This window comes from Rattus norvegicus, chromosome 13 (assembly GCF_036323735.1).
Source record: "Rattus norvegicus strain BN/NHsdMcwi chromosome 13, GRCr8, whole genome shotgun sequence".
Taxonomy (NCBI): domain Eukaryota; kingdom Metazoa; phylum Chordata; class Mammalia; order Rodentia; family Muridae; genus Rattus; species Rattus norvegicus.
Window position 1 is genome coordinate 82,290,664 of NC_086031.1, and position 27,701 is coordinate 82,318,364.

At 47.4% G+C, this 27,701-nt stretch overlaps 1 protein-coding gene across 3 annotated transcripts in view; it reads left to right on the forward strand.

The window, feature by feature from the left end:
* Rxrg (retinoid X receptor gamma) overlaps positions 1–27,434 on the forward strand; it is a 41,768-nt gene extending 14,334 nt beyond the window's left edge. The window contains exons 2-10 of one of the 3 annotated variants that reach the window (XM_039091122.2): positions 1,439–1,686; positions 10,909–11,053; positions 13,248–13,427; positions 16,885–17,045; positions 17,148–17,277; positions 18,798–18,930; positions 20,309–20,403; positions 21,568–21,673; positions 26,938–27,434. In XM_039091122.2, the coding sequence (XP_038947050.1) occupies positions 1,439–1,686; positions 10,909–11,053; positions 13,248–13,427; positions 16,885–17,045; positions 17,148–17,277; positions 18,798–18,930; positions 20,309–20,403; positions 21,568–21,673; positions 26,938–27,085 (1,346 nt within the window). In that variant the 3' untranslated portion in view covers positions 27,086–27,434. Of the gene's footprint in view, positions 1–1,438; positions 1,687–5,706; positions 5,944–10,908; positions 11,054–13,247; positions 13,428–16,884; positions 17,046–17,147; positions 17,278–18,797; positions 18,931–20,308; positions 20,404–21,567; positions 21,674–26,937 lie in introns of those variants that run through there. The other 2 variants (NM_031765.1, XM_039091123.2) reach the window with 2 other exon arrangements.
* Positions 27,435–27,701: the final 267 nt, after the last annotated feature.

Consider the following 27,701-nt stretch of genomic DNA (forward strand, 5'->3'; position numbering starts at 1 on the left):
GGCCCAGGTGTGGATTGAGATTTTTCTCTGAATAAAACAATTGTTCCCTCTTTAACTTTTTGCATGCATGCATTCATTCTTTCTTTCTTTCTCGTGTGTGTGTGTGTGTGTGTGTGTGTGTGTGTGCTTTTAAAAACATAAACACACATGTCACAGTACATGTACAGGGATCAGAGGACAATTGGTGGGAGCCAGTTTTTTTCCTTCCACTGTGTGAGTCCCAGGGTTTGAACTCCAGTCTCTAGACCTAGCAGTTGGTGCCTTTTCCAAGTGCGCCATCTTGCCAGCCCTAGAGTAACTCCTTCGCTCTGGTAGACCTTAACTAAGGAAGCAGAAGGGCCATGGGAAACTCCGCGTGGGCATTTTCCTAGAGGGTATTTATGTTTACAACCAGTCCCACAGCTGCTTTCTGATACCTCTTGGCCAACTCCAGAACTTTAAGGGGGAAGGTTGTTCTCTGTCTCCTAATCCTAGCACTTTATTGCTCAGGACCCAACGCACCTCACATAGAGTGTACCTCACAGGAGGGGTATGGAACTGGGCAGCTTCTCCTGCAGGCCATGCTCCCTGACTGACCACTCCATGTTCTCATTTTCTGTCCCTGTATACAAGGTGCACGACAGAGCCGAGGGCAGCGATTTTGCACAGTTCTTTGCAGCTGACCTTTCTGGTCAGCTGCACAGGGCAGGCTGCTCTTGCTGTGTTTTCTCGACTCCGGCCTTGCAGAGACGAGGTCTTATATCTCCGTTGGAGAGAATGCTCCATGGTGGGCTCTCAAGATGACAGGAAAGCACCCACCCATCTCTTTCATCTTGTGCCAGTTACAGGGAACATGGTTCAGCTGAGCGGAGAAGAGAAGGTTATGGTGATCGCGTGGTCACTGCTCCCATGCTCCTAGAACCTCTTCCATGGGTGCTAGGGGTGTGGCACCCTGTCCCTGCAGGTGGAGTGCTATCTGCAAGCTCGTGGGCACCAGGCTTCCTGTGCTTCCCAGGGCCTGGTGCACACAAAGCCATTTCAGTGGTGCCGATTGGCAAGCAGGTGAGTGGATCGAGGAAGGGGATCTTGATGACGCTCTGGCACCTTTCTCTCTGCTCTTCACATGGGCACTGCCCTTCCCGACTGACTGGCCCCGGACACAGGAACAGAGGCCTGGGACTCGTGCAGCATGCCATGGTTTGTACTTGCTGTGCATCTTGGTCTGGCTCCAGTGGATCCAGAGAGAACCTCAGAGAATGAAGACATTAATGCAGTTCCTTCTTCTAGGCCAGGCCGTCTCCTATCCCTGCATTTTGCTCCTCTGAGCGACTAGCATTTGTAGAAGTGGCCAAAAGGAGGCGAAGACCCAGGAAACAAGCAGTGATGGGCTGGGCCTCTGTGTCCACAGGAGTCTAGGGTTGCCTCCTTAACGTCTCACAGTGTGCTTTTCCTTTCACAGGCTCCCCTGGTCACACTGGCTCCACATCCATGAGCCCATCGGTAGCCTTGCCCACAGGGAAGCCGATGGACAGTCATCCCAGCTACACAGATACCCCAGTGAGTGCCCCACGGACGCTGAGTGCTGTGGGAACCCCCCTCAATGCTCTCGGCTCTCCGTATAGAGTCATCACTTCTGCCATGGGTCCACCCTCAGGAGCCCTGGCAGCTCCTCCGGGAATCAACTTGGTGGTTCCACCCAGCTCTCAGGTAGGTTATGTTTCTCCGAGGCTGGTTCAGCCATCTTGGAGGCCTGAGGCTGCTCCAGGAGTAGAGCACAGACCAGACTGACAGCTCGAGCTGGAGCTGTTGGCAAGCGCTCACTGTGGGCTTGCTGAAGCGATTGCGTTGGCTCTGTAGCATGCCTGCCTTCAGAACCTGTCTGTGCCTTCAGTTCAAGAAATCCTGTGACCATATGAGAACTTGTGGTCCCAGAGACTGGGACCACAAGGGCATGTTCCTGGTCGGCTTCATGGCTTTGATTTCAACACCTCTTTGAGGGGTGTTTGTAGATCCCTTTCATTCTTCTAATTCCATGAGTGATTCTCAACCTGTGGGGTTGCAACCCCATAGGGGCCTCCTAAGACTGTCAGAAAATACAGACATTTACATTATGATTCATAATAGTAGCAAAATGGCAGTTGTGAAGTACCAATGGAAATAATTTTATGGTCAAGGCTCACCACAACATGCGGAACTGTATTAAAGGGTCACGACAATAGGGAGGTTGAGAGCCAATGATCTAGGGGTTTGGAGAAATGGCTCTACCAGCAAAATGCTTGCCATACAAGCATAAGGAACTATGTTCGGATCCCCGGCCTCCACCAAGAGGCCGTGGGGCAGAGCAACATGTGGAGACAGGAGGACCTCTGAGGGCTTTGCGGCCACCTATGTCAACCTCTGGTCTCAATATCTATGTGCACACGTGAACGCCTATGTACACATACAAACAATGAGATACCATATGCTTTTGTTAAAGGGAATACAGAAATAATCAGGGCTAGGCATTTTCAAGTGAGGGGAAAGAGGCAGGCCCAGCACATAGACAAATCTAGAACTAGGTATCCATACATCCATGCGTGTCTGAGACAAAGAGGAGTCAAGGTGAAAACTTGACCTGAATTCTGAGCATCTCCTGCTGCAGTGGAGAAAAGGTGTATCATACGGCAGATCCGGGCCACTGTTCTCTGTGGCACACTGGCCTTGCCTTTCCTCTGAGATTGGCAGTTTCCTCTTTCAGACTGGTTGACCGCTGCTACAGTAATGTTATATGAAATGTAATCTCTAGGCGGGGACGCTCAGTGGTTAGGGTCTGCTCTCACAGAGGGACCTGGGTTGGGTTTCCAGTACCCATATAGTAGCTCAAAATTGCCTATAAGCCTTGCTCCAGGGTGTCCAATATCCATATCCCGGGTATCTTATGGCATCCTCAGACGCTGCACGCATGCATACACATAGGGAAAACACGCATGCCCAGGAAATAAAAATTATTTAAAGAAGAACAATTTCTGCTATCAAAGCTTGCAAAAACAAGTATTTGCCTTCTGCTTAAAGATACCCATGCTTCAAATGGGCCTAGCATGCTAGTTAGTCCCTGTGTCTTAGGCTAAAGGAGCAGCAGCTAATCAGAAAATGGTTCTCCATGGCCTTTCAGATGACTGCTGTCTTAGTTTCTTTTCCTGTTGCTGTGATAAAAATCTCCGGACAAAAGCAACTTATGGGGGAAAGGCTTTGTTCTTGCTCACAGTTCTGTATCACAGTCCGTCCATCACTGTGGGGAAGTTGAGATACATTGTAGCCATAGTCAAGAAGCAGAGAGCAGCACTGCCCAGTGTTGTTCTAGTACTCAGCTCGCTTTCACCAGGATTGTACAGTCCGGGAACCCCTCCCCAAAGGACAAGGCCACCCACAGTGGGCAGGTCTTCTCACCTCAATTAACATAACCAAGACGATTCCCCCATAGACATCATGACCAAAGGAAACCATAGAGGTGGTCTATTGGAGAGTGGAGAAATGGGCTGTCCCCATTCCAGTGGGAATTACAGCACAAAGGTTATGGAGCATTAGAAGTGAAGATTTAGGAACAAAAAGTTTATATGCTATACCTTCCTTTCTTCATGGAAATAGCCAGGACCCCCTGCTCCTTCCTTCTGCATTCGTGCAGGGGGGAGATAGCATTGGTACTCCTTATGATGCTCAGATTATATATACATTATTATGAATATTTCTATGATAGTTTTTGATGAGGCTAACATTTATAGGTTACTCATAGGTAGAATGAATAAGCCAGCATTTGTACTCTCATATGGACAGTTACTATTGATCACCTGAAGGTCAGATTAGGAAAAAAAGGCTGGTCATTCAACCAAGTAAGAAAAAACTCTTCTTCCATATTCTTCCTTCCTACAACCTAGGAGGGGTGTGTGTGTGTGTGTGTGTGTGTGTGTGTGTGTGTGTGTGTGTGTGTGTGTTTTGTGAACATTCCTGTGGGTGGGCAAGTGTGGAGGCCACAAGTCAGCTTGGCGTTTCTTCCTCAGTCATTTCTCAACCTTGCTTTTTGAGACTGGGTCTGAGCTTTGAGTACAGTCTCTCAGCTAGGCTGGCTAGCCAGTGACCCATAGGACCAGTCCATCTTCATTCCTAGCGTGGGTGGGGGTGGCGTTCAGATGAACTCCAGCACCTCTGGCTGTTACATGACTGTTGGAGATCCGAACTCATGCTGGTACAGCAGCCGCTGTGTCTGTGGAGTGGTCTCTCTAGTCCTGGGGCTGCATATATGTAACATTTCCCCGCCTTTGGTGGTGAGCTGACATATTGGCTCTTCCTGGGCCTTCAGCTTGCTGGTCTTCAGACTATAGCATGATCTTTCCTAGAGTTTGTTTGCAGATCCTGGGACTGGTTAGCCTTCAAAATTGTGTGAGATAATTTCTTAGGACCTGTTTCCCTGACAGGAAGTCAGGGTAGTGGGTAGTGGCTGCATTATGAAGAGAAGTCACATGTTGTGTGAACTACATATGCAAGAACAGAACCCAGGAGAAGCAGAGAAGGGACCCGTGTACTGTCTGATCATGGGTGCTAGGACCTCAGAGGTGGCAGTAGGAATGCATGTGCCATTTCCTGCCTTTCAGACTGAGTGTAGCTCGTTTGTTCACTTTCTTTTCTAGCAGCACATTCAAGGAAGGAGAGTCAAACAAAGTCTGACAGTTAGATACATCTCAGCATGGTGGTGCAAGTCGGGTTTTGCAAAGGGCATTGGCATTCATTTAAATACATGAGTTGTAGTGGCTCATGTCTATAATCCTAATGCCCGGGAGTCTGAAGCAGAAAGATCTCTACAAGTTCAAGACCAGCTTGGGAAGCAATATAATGAATTCAAGGCCAGCCTGGACTACAGAACGAAAACCTGTTTAAAAGTAACAAGAACACCGGCCAGAAGACAGCACCGTCAGTGAAGTGCTTGCTGCACAAGACTGAGGGTCTGGATTCAGTCCTTAGAATTCACAGATAAAGTTGGGCGTGGTGCTTGTGCTCGCAATCCCAACACTTCAGAGGTGGATCCTGGGTCTCAGTTGCTAACCAGTTTAGCCACACCAGTGAACTCCAGGCTCCAGTGAGAGAACCTGTCTCAACAAAATGAGGTGAATAGCTACTGAATAGTAAATAGTCTACGGGTGACTGTTGATCTCCACATAGAGGAAAACACACATACACACGCACACACACACACATACAGAGGCATGCACTCATGCACACTTCTTAAGTTCATGAATAAATGCATACATACATAAATAAAAAACTGTTTGTAGAGCCTATAGTGACTGAGTTCTAGTCAACACCACCCTGGTTTGGGGGTGTAAAAATAGCATAAATGTGGCTGAGTATTGAAAACAGATTAAAAACCTAAAGGATAAACAAAACAATTTAAAACAGCAATCATCGTATCTATGAAGATATATAAACCAGGATAAGTTGGGAGAGTGACAGAACCTGGGGGTAGGAAGCAGGCAGCCACTGTCTCCCGGAGGCTGCCTTTAGCAATCACAACAGTGTCTCCTGACTAAGCCAAACCTGGCCAATAAATTCATCTCCACAGCCGTGTGTGTCAGGGCCGCTATTCCTGGACCGTATGTCTGTACAGAGGGATCGGGGTTGAAAGGTCAGCTGAAAACTTCGGTGCTGGCCAACTGGGCTGTGTGCAAAGGCTGGGCCAAGTTTGGCTCTGGAAGCTATATTAAGCTTGCCAAATGCTGGTGAAGCAGCCTCAGACTGCGAGCTGCACTCTGGATTTGGGCTCCGGAACCACACGCAACCAGAACTTTGCCCAATTAACCAGATGATACGCGTCTCAGGGCTTTGGTGTTAGTCACGGAGACTTAGACAGAGACCTGGGGTGGGAACTGTTCCTACATCCTGCCTTCCACTGGGTCTGTGGAAGCTCACCAGCGAAGCATACGCTTTTCGTGACCTGTGAGTACGGCTCGGGAGCGTTGCGGGGAGGAAGTACTCGGTGTGGGACAGCAGACAGGGTCTCTCACTCTCCTCTGTTATTTTTCTCTTTGAAATCCTATGAGTGCACTCTGGGTTTTTGATCTTGAGGACCAAGGAGAAGTGAGCTGGCACAGAGTGGAAGGGACCGTGTGACCTTTCACAAACCACTTCAGCACATTTCTGTTTGAGTTTCATTTTCTCTACTGTGGGGGCACAAATGCTTGCCCTGATTTTCCTAAAAGGATTTTAATGAATGTCTAAGGAGATGCGGATTTGAAAAATGTTTCTGGAGGTCTTTAATGCCCTGTGGCAGCCAGAAGATACTGTTATTACTATTATTCCTACATGATATGTATTGTACACCAAACTGATCAGGTATAGCGTGTTGCTGAAGAGTTCCAGAGAAGTTTGTCTCAACCAGTAGTTACAAACCATGTCTAGGTACTAGAGATTATATATAATATAAATAAATATATATTATATGTATGCACCATACATACATATACATGCACACAGGACTTAAATTTATGACTGAATCATATCTATGTGTCATATATAATGAGTCCTACACATAATACATATGGCATATATAATTATATGATATATAATTATATGATTCAGTCCCCCTTGGGAGCATTGTAGTAGAAAGAGCAATTTCTAGATAACATATGTGTGTGTGTGTGTGCGCGCGCGCGTGTGTGTGTGTATACTTTGTGTAGCTATCTAGGCTACATATTTCAATGTATGTTATTCAGAAATATGCGTGTGTGTATATGTGTGTGTGTGCACAAAATGTTGTATATTTGTTAATATAATTCTGTCGTAAAGACTCTGAAAATTTCCCACAAATGTTTGGAGTCCCCAACCTTTCTCTCCCCTGCTGACCCACACTGCCTGACTAGGATCCTTACTGATTTTTTTTTATCTTTGTTTTGTTTTGTTTTGCTTAGTAATTTATTGACAACTGAGTCCTTACCCTCTCGAATGTTTGCATTTTTTTTCATAAAACTGAAATGTTTGCAAATATTTTCATAAAACTGAAAACACTATAGTTGGAATAGACATAAAGATTATTCAATCTGATGGTAACTAGAAATCAAACTATAAAATCTTCAAAGCAAAATGGTATTTGGGAGGCCAATGTCCATGTCCATTCGAGAAAGACTTGGCTGGCTGGGCAGAATAGTGCTCACCTGCAATGCCACTGCCTGGGAGGCATTGGCAGGAAGATTATTTCAGAGCTAGCCTGGGCTATAGAGTGAGATGCTGTCTCAAGAAACAAATCAGGTTTGGTTGAAGCCTGTTCAGAATATAAGAAGCCTCAACTTTTTCATATCTAGGGAACACACATGTGTGCATGTGAGTACACACACACACACACACGCACACACACACACACACACACACACACACACACACACACACACACACACACACACACGATTTGAGAACCACCCGTCTAGTCCAGAGATGAGGAAACAATCTCTGATAAGTGGTAGGAAGGACCTGGTTAAGATCTATAGTGAGAGGGGGTTGGGGATTTAGCTCAGTGGTAGAGCGCTTGCCTAGGAAGCGCAAGGCCCTGGGTTCGGTCCCCAGCTCCGGGAAAAAAAAATATTAACGATCTATAGTGAGGAGGAGCAGGGCCAGACCTACCAGCTTCCAGGTGGTAGACCAAACCCATTCTGTCATTAGTGGTGGGGTCTGTACCCTGGAATACGGACACTGGCCTGGGTGGAATAATTGAGGCTAAAGACGATGCAGAGATGAAGCTAATGTTCTGAAACAGCTCCAGAGGTATTCAGGAAGCATCAACCACTGGGTGAATCTGCACGGAATAGATGAGCTGGGGCTCCTGCCCACTCGGATGGCACAGCCAGCCTTCGTGCAGTGGCAGGTCAGACCTCCTGCTGAATTTCAGCTCTAAAGTGCCTGTTTCAGCAGAGCCGCCTCTAATGGAATGAGACAGCCAAGGTTCAGGGACTCTGGGGCCAGGCAGCTAATAGGCCTGTATTGACAACAGCTGCCTTCCACTGCCCACTCCCTTTGATTCCCCCCGCACCACCATCTCAGCCCACACAAGCCCCGAGCCTGCCAGAGGGGTGGATGGAGGAAAGACCCACTTGTCCTGAACACTTTGTCCCACCACCATCGGAATTCATGAAGAAGAGAAGTGGGAGAGGGGCTGCTGACTCAGAACGGGAATAGAATGTGAGAAACTGCTCTGCTCCTTCATGCCTTCTGGTCAAGGAGGTGGGGCAGGAAGCTGCAAGGGCAGGTGAGGGCTCAGTGTCTCCTGCCAACCACAGCTGAGTATCTCGGATCCAGGAGCCCGGGCACCTAGCACCAGGCAATTAGACCTAGCGTGTGCCTAAACACATCTTTCTCCCATCCTTCCTAGGTCTACTGAACCCCACGCTTCACTGAGGCTGAGTTTGAAAGCCATAATTCCTCTGCTCAAAATTTCTAGCGGCCCCTAATTGCCATTCTAGCCAGGCTGCTGAGTCTTCAGGGCTACCATATTGGCCTCTCAACATCATCTACCCCGTGGGCACAGTTGCTTCACAGGTTTGGGGCCTTCATTCTCAAAGCCTTTACCCATCATTGGCGGAATGATAGAAAGCACACAATAAGAGCCTTCCTCAGACCTGCCATATGAGAACCTTCAGTCATCAGCTGGGCATCATTTTCTCTTGACGTTTCCAGGTGTAGGACCTCTCTGTACTACACAGAAGCAGGACAAGATACTGGGTGTGCACTCCAGATAGACTGACTTAACTTCACGTAAAAATGAGGGGAAGGAATTCTTCCATCTCACGGTTTTATCCATTCTACCAATTAATAAAATATTTATAGCCTTTAACCCAGAGCCTCTGCCTGTCTCCCATGCTCAATAAATATGTGCTTAGTGAATCGAAAAGCTGGTGGTTTTGAAAGGAACCTATCCTGGTGCTATTGTAGGTTATGTTTTACTGATTGTCCTTCCTATGCCAATGTCCCAGAATGAGGGAGAAATCTTACCTCTGGTTCTGTTTGCACTTACAGTTACAAGGTTAGACAACGTAACTCAGAAATCAGGGATTCCGTGGACCCTGTGTTAGCACTCAGATACATGTGTATCTAGTGTTAGCACTCAGATACATGTGTATCTAGTGGATACACATGTGCAGATCCACATCACCTCCCTTTCTTTTAAGTTGCCTGTAGATTATGTGTGTGTGTGTGTGTGTGATGTGTGTGTGTGTGAGTGTATGAGTGTGTGTGCATGTGTGTGTATATGTGTGTGTATGTGTGTGTGAGTGTGTGTGCATGTGTGTGTATATGTGTGTGTGTGTGTGTGAGTGTGTGTGTGTGTGTATCTGTGTGTGTCTGTGTGTACCTATGGAGACCAGGGGACAACTTCAGTTGTTCTTTAGGCATCATTTATATCTGCCTGTCTTTACTTTCACCCTACCTCCCCTGCTGCCACCACCTCCTCCTCCTCCTCCTCTTCCCCCTCCTCCTCCTCCTTCCCCTCCTCTTCCTCCTTCCCCTCCTCTTCCCCCTTCCTCTTCCTCCCCCTCCTCCTCTCCCTCTTCCTCCCCCTCCTCCTCCTCTTCCCCCCCTCTTTCTCTCCCCCTCCTCCTCCTGATCATTCATTGGCTTGGAACCCGCTACTTCAGCTAAGCTAGCCATCCAGAGAGTCCCAGGGATCTACTTTACTTCCCAAGCACTGGAGCTCTGAGCACACGCCACCACATTTTAGTTTTAAAAAAAGGATTCTAGTGATTTTACTCAGGTTCTTGCGTTCACTGCCTGAGCCATCTCTCCAGCCCCTCTCATACGGGTTCTTAATCGTGCATATTCTGACTCCTCAAGGAGACCAAATGTCTCTGAGGACCAAGAGACAGACCTTCTAGGTTTTAGGGCTCTCTTTGCCCAGACAAGACCACCGGGGTTTCCCCGCAGGCATGGGCCCAGAACTTGAGTGCACCTGCTTCTGACTGGATGACCATTTTTCTCCGATGGCTACAAAACACTGAGCTTCAACCTTTCCGACACTTCCTCAAGGGCACCAGGATTAGTGGGGAGGAAATGTTCACTTTTGACAAGGGATGGGGACCAGAGAAGCCAAGCTGACCTACACATTTGGACAATCATAAGCACCAGCTCCATGCCATTGTGGACAGGGCTTAACTGGGCATTGCAGACGACTTAGTGTCTGGCTGTACAGATTTTGTGTTGTCACGGGAAGATCATCTGTTAGTTACCACCACGTTCTGCCCAAGTTGCTGCTGCTCAGAGATCTGAGCATGGGGGCTAGCGTCTTCAGGGTGCTCAGAGAGGTGAGCCATTCACCTGTCCCCCTCTTCTGGTTTATCAGAAATCCCCAGATGTTCACTTTTATTTGCCTTTGTGTCTCGGAGCTCTGGGGAATGCCCGGTGACTAACCGATGAATGGATGTGTGTGTGTGTGTGTGTGTGTGTGTGTGTGTGTGTGTGTGTGTACGCACGCGAGCGTATGTTCAGGGGTGGGGGGCTTGTCTCTTAGAGTGTGCTCATCTTGCCCGAGGGCCATCGCTCCTCCTGGTGCACTGCTGAAGCTGCAGTCAGGAGTTGATAAAAAATTTAAAATCACACAGCTGACACCATCCTAAGTGTGCGGCTCTGCTTAGCTCAAGTAAAACCCGTGAATGAAAGGAAGAAACCCAAACAGCTTAGTTAGAGTGTGTTGTGGTGCTCGGGTCATGTTTTAGCGTTTAGAAATTATTTCTTCTCATCTTGTGTGCTTGTCCCATGGCCTTGTGATCATGTCACAGATGAGCAGTTTGGGGAACCGTGTACTTGGAGGTTACTTCTTGAAATGGAGCTAATCTCTCCAGCATGCTCCTTGCAGGAGGCCTGGGGGCTGGGCTTACCCTGCCTGTTTATGTCTTATTCTTATTGCCTTTGCTTCTCTTGCAGCTCAATGTGGTCAACAGTGTCAGCAGCTCCGAGGACATCAAGCCCTTACCAGGTCTGCCTGGGATCGGAAATATGAACTACCCATCCACCAGCCCCGGGTCTCTGGTGAAACACATCTGTGCCATCTGTGGGGACAGATCCTCAGGTATGGGCCCCAGGAGATAGAATCCCAGACAAGGGCTCCTTGCCCTGCTCCATGCATGCACTGTACCTAGTGAAATGACCCCTTATAGTGGTCCAGCTGGAGGCCTAGCCTATACGTTTCTGTTATGGAGTCCGGAGCCTGCAGTCTTGATGATTCTAAAATACATTTCTTTTTTTATCTTGAAGGATTAGACTCCCTGGAAATGTTTCAGTCTCTTCTCTGGAGTAACACAATTGCATCCATATCTGGGATTGAAAATACTCCCTGCTAGTTTTTCTTTAATTTTTAAAAAAAGTTACTTCTCATAATCATAAAGTATCCCAAATAAATAATTATGAAACCAATAAAAAATTGGAAGAATCATAAAAGTACAATGAGAAAGTGAAAACATTTCCATAATATCCCCACGAAAGAGGAGCTCTTTAATATTTGAGCATATTTCGCTTTATTCTTTCGCAACCTGCTAGATTTTTTTTTTAAGCATGCTTTTATGGGCAAAACTTGTTTTCCTTGGCTTATCCGCTTCCATTTTGCCAAAATTGCTTTTTTCCTAATTGCTTTCCCTTTCTCTCCATTCTTTCTACTCCAACCTCTTTCCCCATCCGAGTCTCTGATTTGAAGAACAAGAAAGACAAGTGTGTTGGTGCCTGCCTGTAACACCACTACTCACTAGCGAGGCAGGGGGATCATGAGTTCGAGCGAGCCTCGGTTGCATAGCGAGACTCTGTGTCCCAATCAATTAAAAGAGTGAGAAGACAGAGCGTGTTCTTTCCATAGCAGACCACAAAGATGACTGTTTCTCATGGCTGCTACCACATCAGGCCGTGACACTGAGAGCTGCAGATGCCCCAGACTTACTCAGCTTCATGGCCAACATTTGCTTGCTTCTACAATCCATTTTCTAGTCATGCAGAAATGGCTGTTGCCATGACAGAGTGTCAGTCGCAGCCTAACAAGGCATTTTCTTCCTTTTAGTTGTTTTAGTTGAAGGTGGTCAGTCCCTCCCTGGATAGTAAAGACAAGGAATGGCTATCATACTATGGTCAAATTAGGGTCCTGCTTCTCAAAGTTAAATATTTCAGAGCCAAAAGTATGAGGTTGTCTGGGCCGAGATGAAAGCCGATATTTATCATTGCTGTGAATTCAGAAAGTTATCATGGCCAACTGATTGGGCACAGGCAGGCTAATTCATCAGGTAGGCCGTCTCTAGCCACTGATTCATCTTAGGGTGGCCTCCACCGACAGGTAAGTTCTGGGGTGCAGGATGCTACATTCACAGGTTCTTGGGGATTTCAAATGGATTTTAGCATCGACGTAAATAAAACAGAATCAGAAAATTGGGCCTGTGGCTACGTGGAACCATCTAATCCAGAAACAGACCTATATGTGTTTTGAATGATCCTCTTCGATACATTTTCAGTTTCCGTGACTTCGGCCACATGACCATAGTGTAGAGGAGACTTCCTTAGAGCAAGCACTGTAACTGACTCATGGCGCTTGTGTGGAGCCAGGTGTAGCAGGCAGCTCTCTCTGCCACAAAATCAGCCATTCTTGCCAGGGACAACTAGAGGCCCTAGAGACGGTGAAATACACAACCATCTATTCTAGATGAAGCAAAATCGCTGTCTATCAGAATGTATTCCCTAGTCAAGGTTGAGGATAATGTTACGCTGTAAAAAGTTTACAGATTTTTTTTTTCATCAGCGGTCGGAAGCTCAGGATTCTATTCTATTCTATTTGTACATAGTTTCTGTACAAAATGATAAGTTTTAGTGGCTTTCAGGACCTTGGGCTCCAATTCTGAGAAATGTCAGTTAAACCAAGGTTCTTTTCCTGTAGGATAATATACGGCAATTAAACATCGTTTTATTTATCATGTATGCTAAAATATTGACCTGAGGTGGGATATTTCCTTATCAAAAATCTAAGAGTTGCTCTGATAAAATAAATGTCAATAAAATCTGAGGCCAGGAATTTTCTAATGACGCAGTCTGGAGTTGCAGATACAGTAGGAAGACACACAAGAAAACCATTAACTCTCACTTCTGGTTCTGTGATCCAGCTTCTTTGGGAGTCGTTACTTGTTCTTAGGGGATATGGGCGTTTTCTTAGGGGGTGGTCATGGGCTTCTTTGTTTGGGAAAATAATCTGAATAAATGCAAGAACAGTCTCTGGGCTGTTCTCTGTTAACCAGGAAAGCACTACGGGGTGTATAGCTGTGAAGGCTGCAAAGGCTTCTTCAAGAGAACCATAAGGAAAGACCTCATCTACACGTGTCGGGATAACAAAGACTGTCTCATCGACAAGCGCCAGCGCAACCGTTGCCAGTACTGTCGTTACCAGAAGTGCCTGGTCATGGGCATGAAGAGGGAAGGTGAGGGGCCCCCTGCTCCCCTCTACCTAAAGCAGAGCCAGGCTGTGCTCAGCTCTGGGAGGGAGAAGGTTGATGTGGAAGTTAGGATGAGTCTTAGATACCACAGCTTCTCAAGGCTTACCTCCAGAGCTCAGAGAGCAAGAGACATCTCTTCCTCCATTATCTCTCTTCTCTGGGAGCCCAAGGACAGGCACCCATGTAAGGCCCTCTTCATTTCATTTCTTTCAGTAAATGGGCAGTGGGTCTCAGAGGTTTAGTGGTCTTGTGCTCTGCTGGGCCTGCATCAGACGGACCTTCAAGGTGGAGCCGGCTTCTTCCTCTAACCTCAGGTCTCCCTGGGAAAGCTGCAGGTTGGCTGTTGCCCTTGGGGACTCAGAACCCTGGCCTGCTGCGAATCCTCCCAGGCTGGCATGCTCCTCAGTCTTAGTGGGCTCTTGGCATCTACAGGTCTGACAGATGGGCCTTCTCAGTCCCTGAGTGTCACCGGGCTTCATCGTGTGACTTACAGCGTGAGTTAGTGGGCTAGCCTCGTGTCAGAGAGTAACAAATGTGAAAGCGCCTTTCCCTTCTTGTTCTTGCTTTAAAAGATCGAAAGTCATCCTGCTAAAGTAAGACAAGTAAATTGAAGTGGGCAGTTCATTAAGCAGAGGGCTTCGTGAAGGTGCCTGGTGTGAGTGGGAAATCTCCGTTGTTGTGCGGGAAGGATGTTGTCCCCTTGCAGGTTGGGGTGACTCACTGATTGAGTTTGCTCCAGGCCTCTCGTGGTGAGAGGGAGGGAATCTGCCAGAGAGAACCAATGAAAATGCAGATTCTCAAGCCCATGATTAGAGGGAGTCCAGGACAGGAGAAGGGAACATTCAGAATCATTCAACCAGTGAGAACCAGTTCACAGATAACAAAAGACACCGAGAGCCAAGGGGCATCCAATGATGCCTCCCTGCATCATCCTTGACTCTCTGTGTCATTCCTTGGGAAAACACCAGTGTGAACAAGATGGTGACTAAAGCCATTTCCCCACCACAGCATCCAGATCTCACTAAAAGAAAGGACAAGACATCTCTGCTGTAGTTTCCAGGTTGTATAAGGCATAGGTGCTGCTTTGCCCTGCAAGTTCAGCCTGTCCTTGTGCCCCGGAGGCCATGTGGAAGGTCCTTAAGTGGGCTCTGGAGACAGCCAGCCTGGGTCCCAGGCTGACACAAACACTTCTTAGCTTTTGACTTCAGACAGGTTTTCTAGTTTCTCTGTGGTTCATAGTAACCCAACAGAATTGCTGGATGGGGTTAAATGAGATACAACAATGTATATAGAGTATTGAGCATAAAACACACCTTCTGATTCAGAAAGGGCTCCATTAATGTTGGGTGCTGGAGAACCTGAAAATCCACAATAACTAGTTATTAAGTGGATGGATGGAAGGAAGCCTGAAAAGCAGAGAGTCTGGAGTTACTGTAGCTCAGCTACTGTCCCCAATATATTGCCATGGATGTTGTGACAGGCGCTGAGAATATCTGTCATGAAGAATATCCTCCAGCAACCACATTTTAAACAGTCAGGTTTGGAGTACTAATGGGAAGAGAGGGCAGCCAGTTCTTAACTCAGTTAATGGCAAAATGGGGATTGGAATCTGACGGCCTGAAACCAAGGCTTCCCCTTGAAGCGTCAAGGTCACTTTCTCCGAGTGTTCCAAGTCCATTCGGAGAGTTGACTGAGGATCCTAGGAAGAACGTGACTCAGCTTGCTTCTCCTGCTTTGTTACTGTTTTTGTTTGAAGTCAGGACAAATGGAGAAATTCATTGATTTCTTAAAGAAAGGTGAAAGAGCACGGAAAAATACAACTGAGAGACAAATACGCGCCATAGTTCTCATGGTTGTCACTGAACAGACACTGATGAGTGAACTGAAAAAAAATGAGAGAGAGAGAGGAGGGGGGAGGAGAGGAGAGGAGAGGAGAGGAGAGGAGAGGAGAGGAGAGGAGAGGAGAGGAGAGGAGAGGAGAGGAGAGGAGAGGAGAGAGGTGGGAGGGCCAGGTAGGAAGACGAGGGGAGAGACACAAGCCTACAGGTCAGGAAGACACTGGGAAAGGAGAAAGAAATATTCCATGAAAGTTGTTTTGTAATTCCTACAAACCCATCTCAGTTATTGCCATTTCAGCCCCATGGACAAGGAAACCAATTCTGACTGATAGATCCTCAGGCATCTGCGTGCATGTGGTGCAGACATATTCGGAAAAAGATCTCTTTGGATCTGAAGTCCGTTGCTCTCTCTTCTCACCTTTTCTCCCCTCTGCTCTATCTGCTTCTTCATCTTACCCCCTCGTTTCCTTATCTTTCTTCCCTTTTCCTTTTCTCCTTCCTCTCTCTACTCTTTCTGTCTCTCTGGGCCCCGTAACACCATCTCTATGTGGTACAGAGTATTAGTGGTAGTTTTGAGGCCTCTTCTTTGTTTGGCCTTGAGAAATTGGTCTCAAGAGAGATTCAGTGTGCAGCACCCAGCTCCAGATCTTCAGTCAGCCTCTGTGTCTGGTAAGAGGATAGGGGCTCCTCAGCCAGTGGGCTGGGAGCAGAGAGGAGAGTCCCGGAGGAGAGGCTACCTCTGACAGGGCTTTACCAAGTTAGAGCGGGATTTGCTCTTTGGGGGATGCAAACTCTCTTCCCGTATTGAATTCTGCCCATTGATGCTGGAACTAAATTAGAACGAGCGGCCTTCTAGACAGGTAGAAAAGAACCCAACCAAAGCTCTTCTGAAGAGGGCAGTGTTGGAGTATGAGGTCTGTGCCGCATCCTGATGCATGGACCCGAGGTTCCGAGATGTAGAGCCGTCTGGGATGAAAATCCCAAGTTTGGGGAAGGCGGTGGGAGCTCCAGCCAACAGCTTTGCCTGGGTGCCCTCCCCCACCCATGAAATCAGTGCACATTCTGAAATGTCTTCTAGGTGACATCCCTCCACCCCTTCACTTACTAAATCCCCACAGCTGGCTCCCGGAAGATTTCCCCTGACAAGTCGGATCAGGTGATGTTGTGTTCCGGCTGTTGCACATGGGGGGCCTACCTAATGGGACGTGAATGCCAGGGCAGATGCATGGGATCTGACAGGAGAGTTTTTACAGTAATGGGCTTGCTTCTTAACTGTTGCATTGCTCACAGCCTATCAGAGGCATCAGTCTAAGAAGGATAACAGACACAGGGGATAGGGAGGAGATGTTAGCTCCTTCAAAGAAAGGTGGGATTGAGTCAAAAATAGCAAGATTAAGAGGGCCTTGGCAACGCATTGGAAACAGTATAACTAGAGACCCCATCTCTGCCTCAACATTCTGTCGGTCTGACAGCATTATAGTGCCCCTGGTTCGATACCATGGTGAGTCTCATTTTATGTGGGAGCAACTCTAGGCTTAGGTAGGTAACTGCCCCACACTGGTCCTTGACACTCTGTAACGTCTGTGGGTCTCACCCCATGTCAGCTGTGCAAGAAGAAAGGCAGAGGAGCCGGGAGCGAGCAGAGAGTGAGGCAGAATGTGCCAGTACTGGCCATGAAGACATGCCGGTGGAGAGGATTCTAGAAGCTGAGCTTGCTGTGGAACCAAAGACCGAATCCTACGGCGACATGAGTGTGGAGAGCTCGGTACGCCATCTTAGATTTCCTTCCAGCTTCAGTTTCTCGGTTGGGACTAGAGGTGACAGAGGGGAATTGAGAGGACCTCACAGAAAGCTGTTCCTTTTCCAGACAAATGACCCTGTCACCAATATATGCCACGCTGCGGATAAGCAGCTCTTCACCCTTGTTGAGTGGGCCAAACGCATCCCCCACTTCTCAGACCTCACCTTGGAGGACCAGGTCATTCTGCTCCGGGCAGGTAAGACACTGGGATTCCTCTTGTCCTGAGACAGTCCTCTAGACTGCTACTTTGAAATGACCCGTGGGACCTTCAGGGGAACAACTTGCAATTGCTGTGTTTTCCTTGAGTTCACTGTGTAGACCAGGCTGGACCCAAACTCACAGAGATGCATCTGCCTTTGCCTTGCAAGCACTGAGATTGAAGGTGAGCGCCACTGGGCCTGGACTTTATTATAGGTCCTTTGCTGACGTGTAAATTTAAATGGTCCTCCCCCAGGACTTTCATTCCCAAATGAAACCCCATTCATGGAGGAAGTAGGGCTCCTCCCACCACCATGCAAATATTTCTGTAGTTTTGTAATTTACGTTTAATTTAATTTTAAAGGCACACAGATCACTTCGTTGGTGATAATTCGAAGCAGGGTCTTATAACTATGATAAGACAAACAAACAGATGTTTCTAGTTCCAAGGTGAAATAAGAAAGCTGGAGGTTGGGGGGCTGGGGAGATGGCAGGGTGGGTAAAAATGTTTGCTGTACGAGTGTAAGGAACTGAGATAGGATCCGCAATGTGTGTGAACAGAAAAGCTGGGTGAGGTTGTGTCACCCAAGCTCTTGGGGTTAGGAGTGGCATGGAGACAGGAGGTTTTTGATGGTCTGTGGTCCAGCCAACCTCGATGAAAAAGAGCAATCTATAGGTTCAGGGAGGGACCCTCAGACCTGAGAAGAAGAGAGAAGAAGTATCCTCTGGCCTCCACACCTGCACATGCACATGTGTGCACGCATGCACATGCACACACACACACACACACACAGAGGCATGTTCACACATGCACACACACACACTCACACACACACACACACACACACACACACAGAGGCATGCTCACACATGCATGCACGCACAAAGAAAGCTAGAAATTTCTGCCTAGGCCTATGTTATCTGGAGCTCATGGCTTCTCCATTTTAAGATTCTTTGTGCTACAGTTCTGTCTCTCATATCAAGGACACGTCAGTCTGTTGACATCTGCCGTGGCTCCTCTTTGACACAGAGCCATCAGGGAGATTTCATGAGGAGTGGCTGAGCACCAGGAAGCCATCCACTCCACTTGCATGAGCGATCACTGGGTGTCCACTGAAAGCTACATAGTGTGCCATTGTTATAGGTCACACCAAAGAGGGACAGCTAGGTTGTCTGGTCCTGGGGCGGAGATTATAAGATAGCCACTGTATCCATCCATCCTCCTAACAGTGACTATTGCTGGTAAAGGGATGGTTCCTATTCATTGGTTCTCAAGCTGTCCTTCTAGGCTGCTTCAAAGACACTGCAGGGGCACGTTCAGAGCCACAGAATCAGGAAACCCGAGCTGTATCCTTTCTTTTGTCACTAATTACCTGTGTCACCTTGGGCTGGGCCGTAACCTCCCAGGATTTTCCTTTCTGCTTTCATGACCTGGGATGTAAGCCGTGCATTGCACGGCTATCCAGGAGGTAGGAATGCGGTTGCTGTCCCCACAAGGTCTCCTCTCTGTGCTCACAGGGTGGAATGAATTGCTGATTGCCTCCTTCTCCCACCGCTCGGTTTCTGTCCAGGATGGCATCCTGCTGGCCACAGGCCTCCACGTCCACAGGAGCAGCGCTCACAGCGCGGGCGTCGGCTCCATCTTTGACAGGTTGTGACTCCCTTCTGTTTCCAGGATTTACACCCACTGTGCACATGCACACGCGTGTATACACTCGTCTCTGTCTCTTCTCTTCTTCCCCCTCTCCCTCTGTGTAATTCTGATATGCAGTGGGCAGGCCAAACAGGTGCACATGGCTATATCAGAATCACGGGGGCCTTTGTGTACGTAGAACCAGTGTCTCATTCTATAGTTCCAGCTAGTCTCAAGCTGGTGATAATCTTTCTGCTTCAGCCTCCCGAGTGCTGGGATTACAGGTGTGAACCCAGTTTCCAGAGCAGATTGAACGCATGGAAATATAAACCTGGAGACTGGAGGAGGGAGTTTGGCAAAGGTGATGGTAATAAAACAGAGCAAGTCACAGGCCAGCATCGATGCCTGGCAGGTGGAAGGACCTGGTGCCATCATGCTTTCTAGATGGGCGGAGCTCTGGCACCAGCTAGTAAAGCTGCATGGGGTCCATGGACAGTGTATCTTAGGGGTCAGGGATGGAGAAGGGGTCCAGATCCATCTTTAAGAGGCTCAGTGTTTTGGGCTAACAATATCTTGGACTCTTTCTCTCTGGAACCCAGATCTCTGTGCTACAGCAGGAGCGAGTTCAGTCAGAAAACAACACTATGACAGAGATTCACTCTCCTAAATATACTAAAGTACATTTAAAAATAAATAAAATCTAAATATAATATAAAGTGTATATATAATACAAAGCATGCTTAAAAATGAAGTAAACAGTAATATAAGGGATACATGTAATATGACATATGATATATAGTAAGTAAAAATAATTAAAGTAATAAGCAGATTGGTGACTTGGGGCTAAAGGAATGAGCTGCTGATATCGAGAAAGTCTCCCTATCGGGTTCCAGGACCCGGGGTTCCAGCATAAATAGTCTTTTCTTGAGGGTTATGCGTGCTCGGTTCAGATGGGTGGACTTCCTCCTTGTTCCTTTCCATGATGTACTCAAGCACTCTCATGGTTCCTGGAGGTGTTTGTCCTTTTCCCTGGGCTGCCTTCCCTGGGTTCGTCCACATGTACAGTGCTTCCCCTGCTGCATTTCTCATTTGCAACTCATTCAAGACGCTCTTCTGCTCCCAGCTGGGAGGCCATGGCATCCACCCTGGTGAGCCCCAGAGGCAGTTTTTATTCACTGGTCTTAGCCCTGTAGTCGGTCACTTCCACACCATTCCTCCCTCTCCACTGTAATCCTCAGGACGAGGGACTTCATCGCCTTCGCCCCCGCATCCGAATGCCCACGGCAGCGTCTAAAACCTGAACAGGGCCATCACAGGTACTGGCGGGATGTATTTCGTTGGTCCATGATCCTGAACTCAGCCCTTTTCTCCCTCCCTGTCCTTGCTTCCTGTGAAGCAGAGTCCTCACAGAGCTGGTGTCCAAGATGAAGGACATGCGGATGGATAAGTCGGAGCTCGGGTGCCTGCGCGCCATTGTGCTGTTCAATCCAGGTGACGTCCCTCAGACTCCAGCCACGGCGTGGGGCCAGCTCTCTCTCTTGAGGTTGACCTCTGGGGCTCTCATTTGCTCTGCCCCTCCCCACCTCCAAGCTCAGCAGAGTCAGGGCGGTCTGAGCCCAGAACCTATCGGAGTACCGAGCCTTCTCTTTATTGCCTCTCCTCTGCAGAGCCATCCTGAAAGTATTTTAACTGGGTGTGGAGTTCCACTGGGTGGGGGCAGCTGAGGGAGATGAGATCTTTCAGTGAACGGGGCGTAGGGTATGGAAGAATGACCAGAGTCATATATGTCTCAGGAGTGGCTCATTCCCCCAAACTATTGCAGACGCGGAACTCCCATTCACTTGGCATCGGTAAAACTCTAGGGGCAGCATGTTCTAAGGGTGAGTGGGTTATGGCCAGGATGTTATTTTTGGATATTGAACTTGGGGATGGACAGTAGACCTCCAAGAGAAGCCAGGACCAAAGATACATAGGTAAGAGCTGCATTCTCAGCCTGAATTGGGAGGCAGCCATGAACCTGATGGGACATTGCTTGTGAGCAAAGACAGCAAAAAGAGCTGGGGCTGAGAATCTCACAAGCTGGTGGGAGAAAGAAGAACTGTCAAAGGAACCTAACATGTGGTCAGTGCCAAGGGAGAGGCATCTTGGAGGTCCAGGGACAAAGCACCTTAAGAGGAGGAAGTGACTAGCTTCATCAAACGCTGCTGTGTATATGACAGTCGTCTGTACTTTGACGTGACATACGTGTCCCCTTTGGTCCAAGATTGGTGTAGCTATGACGCAGGCCATGTGTAGGTTTTGCCTTCATGCTCCATCTCAACACTTAGCCATGCTTGACGTGTAGAACGTATCTGGTGAGGGCATGAATATTGCTTTTTGGGACAGGCCTGGATAAAATGAACCTCTCCTTAAGTCAGCAGATGGTTTGCTTCACTATTAACAATTTAAAATCCTTCAGACTGAGAGTTTGTTAGGGAAATTATATACAGAATGGACATCCATCTGGCACAGTGATCTGCTTACTTCCCAGTTGTCCCCATGCACGAGGTCCATGTGTCTGTCCTAACTCTAAGGGAGGTAGCCAGTATGACCCTGTCTGGAGGAGGGTGTCCTGCTGGGGCATTAACCAGAAATTAAATCCATTGCTCTCTGCAGATGCCAAGGGTTTGTCCAACCCCTCGGAGGTGGAGACTCTTCGAGAGAAGGTTTATGCCACCCTCGAGGCCTATACCAAGCAGAAGTATCCAGAACAGCCTGGCAGGTGAGAAAGATGAGGGGACGCAATGTTACCAGCAGCACAACTCCCCACCCCCATTGACTGAGCACCTCCTTACTGGGCTGACATCAGCACCATAAGATTAAAGCCTCAGTGAGGTCAAGGCCGTGTCTGTCCAGGTCAACATTCACCCCAAGCTTTCATTAATGCTTAAAGCAGTGGCTGCAGATAGAATAGCATCTTGCCCAATCAGCCTGTGGGTTTGCTTTTTTGCTCCTTTGTTACCAGCAGTCAAACATAGTTGGAAAACATCAACATTAAATGGGAAATTCCAGAAGTGAATCAATGACCTTTCAGTAGTTTTTAATTACTGTGTGTTGATATGATGGTTTTGTTTTGTTCTTGCTGTTTATCTCTTACCGTGTGTCTAACTTATAAATTTAATTTTTCATTGGTCTATATGTGTATGTGTGTACCGACATTTTCTATATCTATGTACAGATTTGTTCGTATCTTCAGTTTCAGGAAAGCATACAGGGTACTGGAAGAGATTCTCTTGCAGATGGGGGTGGGGGGAAACCAGGATACACATCCTTAAATGCTGGACGAACAAGGAAATGAATGGATTGATATGGGAGTGTGATCTCCATTCCAGCAAGTTACAGAGAGGACAAGAAAGGACAAGTCACTTAATTGAGATCACAAAGCTGGGTTGCTGGTGGAGACGGGACAAGAACCCACAGCTCTATGAAGTGATAGCAGATTTTCACAGTCCCCACCCCATGGTGTCTCTCATGGAGCACAAAGGACAGGCTCTGAGAGCTGAGAGATGCTGGTCCCCAGGGAACCGCCTGGCTGCCCTTGTTGCACCATCTGTAGTATTACTACTTGATCAAAACAAAGTTTTCTGCAAAGCCTGGTAAGCAAAGGATTTACCCTTTCTACAAACTGACTAAAACGACACAGCCCATAGGAAACAAGTGAAGCAGATGACCGCCTAAGACATTAATTCTGTTTTTACGATTAATGGCATACCCTCTCCCGACACACACTAGTGACTTATTCCTCTGCGAAGTCAAATTTCTGATTATCCAGGATTGTACACTGACATGTACCAAATGTTCAGCAGAGACTAAACTGTATTTTGTCAGAGGTTGTGAAGAAATCAAGTGGGTAGGTCAATTAGTAATCAGATGACTGTGTTATTAGAAGTTAAGTTAACAGACCCAGTTAACTAGTAACTAAGCCAGTAACTTAACCCAGTGAAAGCTTCCTTTCTCGGTCTTCAGTCTGGTGGGCACGCAGCACACAGAAGCAGCTCTTCCGTACCAGCACCCAAAGACCCAGGCTCCTTCCTTCTGTGTGACTCCATTGTGCCCCAGAGCCACCTAGGTGATGGGGGGAGGGGAGGAGGAGGAACAGGGAGGAGAGAGGGCCTGTGTGGATGAGGCTCGATCCTGAGATTAAACAAAACAGTCCTGCGGTCTAGCCAGCTGAGGAATGTCAAAGAAGACAAAAACCAGTGGAACTCAGTGGCCATTTGATGGCCTGTTCCTCACTAGCCAATAGAGAGATCCAAAGGGCCCTGCTCTGGTGATTGGAAGTGACTTGGCTCTGCCTTTGGCAATTATAAGTCCCGGTCAAACCACATTAACAGGAAGTTCTGAGCAGGGCGTTTTCTACCAAAGCTTCCAGCCCTCAGATACTATTAGACCTGCCTCTCCTGTACGCTGTGCTGTCTTCTTTCTGGAGCCGACACTGGGCTTGCTACTAATCATTAAGATAAAAGCGCATCCCAGACTAACTCGACTCTTTTTCTTCCAAATTACAACAGCATTGACTGCTTTATTAGAAAAAAATTGTTAAAATTGAGTAATAAAATTTCACTGTAAATACGTTGGGTATGGTTTGTTCCAGGGTCCATGTGGTTCCATGTGTACTCACATAGAAATAGCATCTACAGGGGTGAGATTGTATTCTTTGTAGCATTTTCCTCCTTTGGCCATTCTAGGAATTTTTAAAAAAATTAGATTATTGAAAGCAAAAAAAAAATTATTCATTTCCCATGGTTTTGTTATATTTTTGCAATGTGCCTATGATTTTAGGTGCTTGGTCATTGTTCTGTGGCTGGCATCTAGGTTGTTTCTAAATATCACTTTTTAAAATTATTTTTTATTTTATGTCCATTTGGTGTTTTGCTTGCCTGTATGTCTGAGGGTGTCAGATCTTAGAGTAGCAGACAGGGGCTGGGGATTTAGCTCAGTGGTAGAGCGCTTACCTAGGAAGCGCAAGGCCCTGGGTTCGGTCCCCAGCTCCGAAAAAAAGAACCAAAAAAAAAAAAAAAAAAAAAGGAGAGTAGCAGACAGTTGTAACTTGCCATGTGTTGCCCATGTCCTCTGGAAAAGCATTCAGTGCTTAACTTCTGAGCCTTCTCTCCAGTCCCTCTAAATATCACTTTAAAAACTTTAGAACTGATGCTTTTCCTGGAAGAGACTGCCAAGAACACGGCTACCTCTAAACCAGTGGTTCTCAACCTTCCTAATGCTGAGACCCTTTAATACAGTTTCAAATGTTGTGGTGACCCCAACCATAAAGCTATTTTGTTGCTACTTTATAACTGTAATTTTGCTACTGTTATGAATCATAATGTAAATATCTGATATGTGACGACCCCCCCCCCCCCCGCAAAGGATCTCAACTCACAGGGTCTCAACCAGCTGAGGCTCTAGATGCTGGGGAGAAAAGCCAGCTTTCTTCTTCCAATTTAGGGAGGTGGTGTCTTCTGTCTCCAGCATACCTTGGACAAGGGGTGATCTTTCTGTCTGAGCTCACAGGAGGTTGGGCCCGTGCCTGAGAGGAATCACTTGGCTTAGTTAGACAGGTAACTAACTCGGTGTAGGTCTGTCTTGCACGCTGGCACTGCCCAGTCACGGCATTTTTTTCCACAGTGGAGTGCTGCCACTTTGTGGATAGGACTTAGCAGTACACCCTGTAGGGCCCAAGTTTGAGAAAGTTAGAAGCAGAAATCAAAGCCAGGTACAGAACCCACACACATCTTGCACACACAGTAAGTCCCTATCAAGGGACTATCTTGATCCTGATATACCAGCCAGGAATGCAGGGACAGAGTCTTCTGATGCACTGGTTCATTCCTTTAGCCCTGGCCTTGTTCTCAAACCCAGTGCCAACAGTATATGTGTGTAGAGACTGTGTAATATTGACAGCTTTACAGGGTGCTAGAATTAATCTCAGTCTAACTTTGCATTTTAAAGGGAAGGCTCTTTGTCTGGTGTCAATTTATTTTATATATATACATATATATGTACACACACACACACACACACACACACATATATATATATATAATTTTTGTCTTATTTGGGTGTATGCTGGCATAGGTGCATTTGTCTGTCCAGGTGTGCATACATGTGCATTTAGAGGCTAGAAGTTAATCTCAGATGTCATTTCATAAGTGCTGGCTATGTGTGTATGTACATGTGTGTATGTACATGTGTGTGTGTGAGATAGAGATAGATAGATAGATAGATAGATAGATAGATAGATAGATAGATAGATAGACAGACAGATAGATGGATAGATAGAGGTGTTTCACTGGTCTGGAACTCATAGACTATGTAGGGTCAGCTGCCTAGTTAGCCCGAGAGACACTCTACTGTCTTTTCCTCGGGTCTTTACACTTATGTGGTGAACAGTTTCCTGACAGAGGTATTTCCTCAGCCCTAATGCAGTATTTTTAAACATCATGTGACATGAATATAGAGGTATGCACATTTCCAAGGAACAATGACATTCCAATTCAAAACTTTCTTAAAATGAAAAACTGAAGTTGCATATGCAAATCAAAGCATGTTTCAAATCAAGGGACATAATGGGCTATACAAATGACACCCAACTCTTCCCATGCTACTTCTCCCTTCTCTGGACTCATACTGAACACCCCCATTATAGCAAGTATGGACAAATGTTAGAGTGTGTCTACATGTGAGAGTAAGGATATTTGCACGCGCGTGCGCGCGCACGCGCGCACACACACACACACACACACACACGTGAGACTGTGTATGTACGGCAGCCTGGGTGTGAATGTGCATATGCAAAAATGTGTGTATGCACACACACACGTTTGTGAGTGTGTATGTGTAAGTGAGGGGTAGGTGTGCCAGCCCATGTTGGGGGTGTCTTTCTTGTTGCTGTGGTAAAATGCTCTGACAAAAGCAACTTAGAGGAGAAGGATTTATCTTGGCTTACGGTTCCTGAGGGACCCTGTCTATCATGGCAGAGAAACCTGGTGCAGGAGCAGGAGGCAGGTGGTGACATCCTACTACACGCAGGAAGCAGATTGCAAATGAAAGAGGGGCCAGGCTCTAAAGAGTCCTGCCCTTAGTGACTCATTTCACTTAGTGAGGCCCCAGCTCCCAAAATTTCCGCAACCTTCCCAAACAGCGCCACCAGCTGGAGACCAGCGTAAATATACATGAGCCTACCGGATATATTCCATGCTCAAACCGCAATAGGGAGGAGGTGAGAATGAAGGAGAGACTGTGCGCATGTGTGAGACTAATGGGAGCAGCCCGTGTGTGTGAGGACGTGTGATCAGTGCGTATGAGTGTAAGTGTATTTTCTCCCGAAACAGACAGGCTTCTCAGAAGTCAACTACTAGTCTTTCCCCCTTCCTCATCCCAACGTAATAGGAAGCTCAGAGGCGGATGCTGGTCGTAGAACTTCATGGTGACTGGTTAATTGAAACGGAAAACTTGTCTTTGAAAGCAGACCGAGGTCATACAGTCTAAAGAGACAAGCTAGACTGAGAGGAAAATCAGTGTCTATGGTCACGCCTGGTACAGGCAGGTCCCCACTTTTATTCATCTAGTGCTGATAGCCGTCCTGAGAACAGCGCACCTCATGTGTCACTCCCCGTCCTAAGGCCCCCACTACTAATCTTGGCAGACCCCGAGGAGTGCAGGGAAATGGCCGGCAAGGCAGGCAATGTCAGTGTACAGTTCCATGATTGATGGGGGTGCTGAGGGCTATTCTGGAACATGTCATAAACTCCAAGACTGCCAACATGCTGTGGGATCCCGGTTCTTCTTTTAACACGAACCAGCCCTCTAGCTGGTTTCTGACGTTCCTAGAAGCTCCCAGGGTTGCACTCCTTAAACTCCTCTTATCTCTGCTTCCCCGCGTTTCTGTTGAAGCTTGATGGAGACCCATGAGACACTCTCCACCACTGACAGCTCGTGTCTCTTCTTACCATCCCCTGGTAACAATGCCCCTTGGCTTCCCTACAGGTTTGCCAAGCTTCTGCTGCGCCTCCCAGCTCTGCGCTCCATTGGATTGAAATGCCTGGAACACCTCTTCTTCTTCAAGCTCATTGGGGATACCCCCATTGACACCTTCCTCATGGAGATGTTGGAGACCCCTCTGCAGATCACCTGAAACTCCTCGGCTGTAGCTTCCTCACCCAGAGTGACCCCTGGGCTGGTGTGTGTGTCGCCCTACCCTGCACACTGTCCCCCGTCTCCCACTCTGACTTCCCTTCCTGTCCCCAAAATGTGATGCTTGTAATAACTACAACCTTTCTACACATGAGACTTTTCTAGGTGGAGTTTTGTATGGTTGTTAAAGGTGACCCTTCTTTGCTACTTAAGGGGCTGAGATCTTTCTGGCAGTTCTTGGGAAGAGTAGCCAAGCCTCTGTACATATAATTGGTTTAAATTATTTTTTCACTTGCCATGGAAAGCAAACAAATGGAAAAGAAAATAATAAATACGATACTGGCACTGCTTGGAGGGTGTGTTGTGTTGTTGTGAAGCTGGGAAGTTCTCTGGGATGTGGAGGATGGGGGCTCGGGTCAGAGGCTGACCCCCTTCTTCCTGTGCTGGCTGGGCAGGAGCAGGAACATAAGGAGGGGGACAGAGATCCGCCTCGCAGGGAGCAGAAAGGGGGAGCAAGCCAGGGGGCTGAGGCTGACCTTCCTTTAGAGGAAGAAGGGTGGGGAATGGCGAGGCCCATCGCACTTGGTCTGGGTGGCCCCCAGCTTCATAAACTGAAC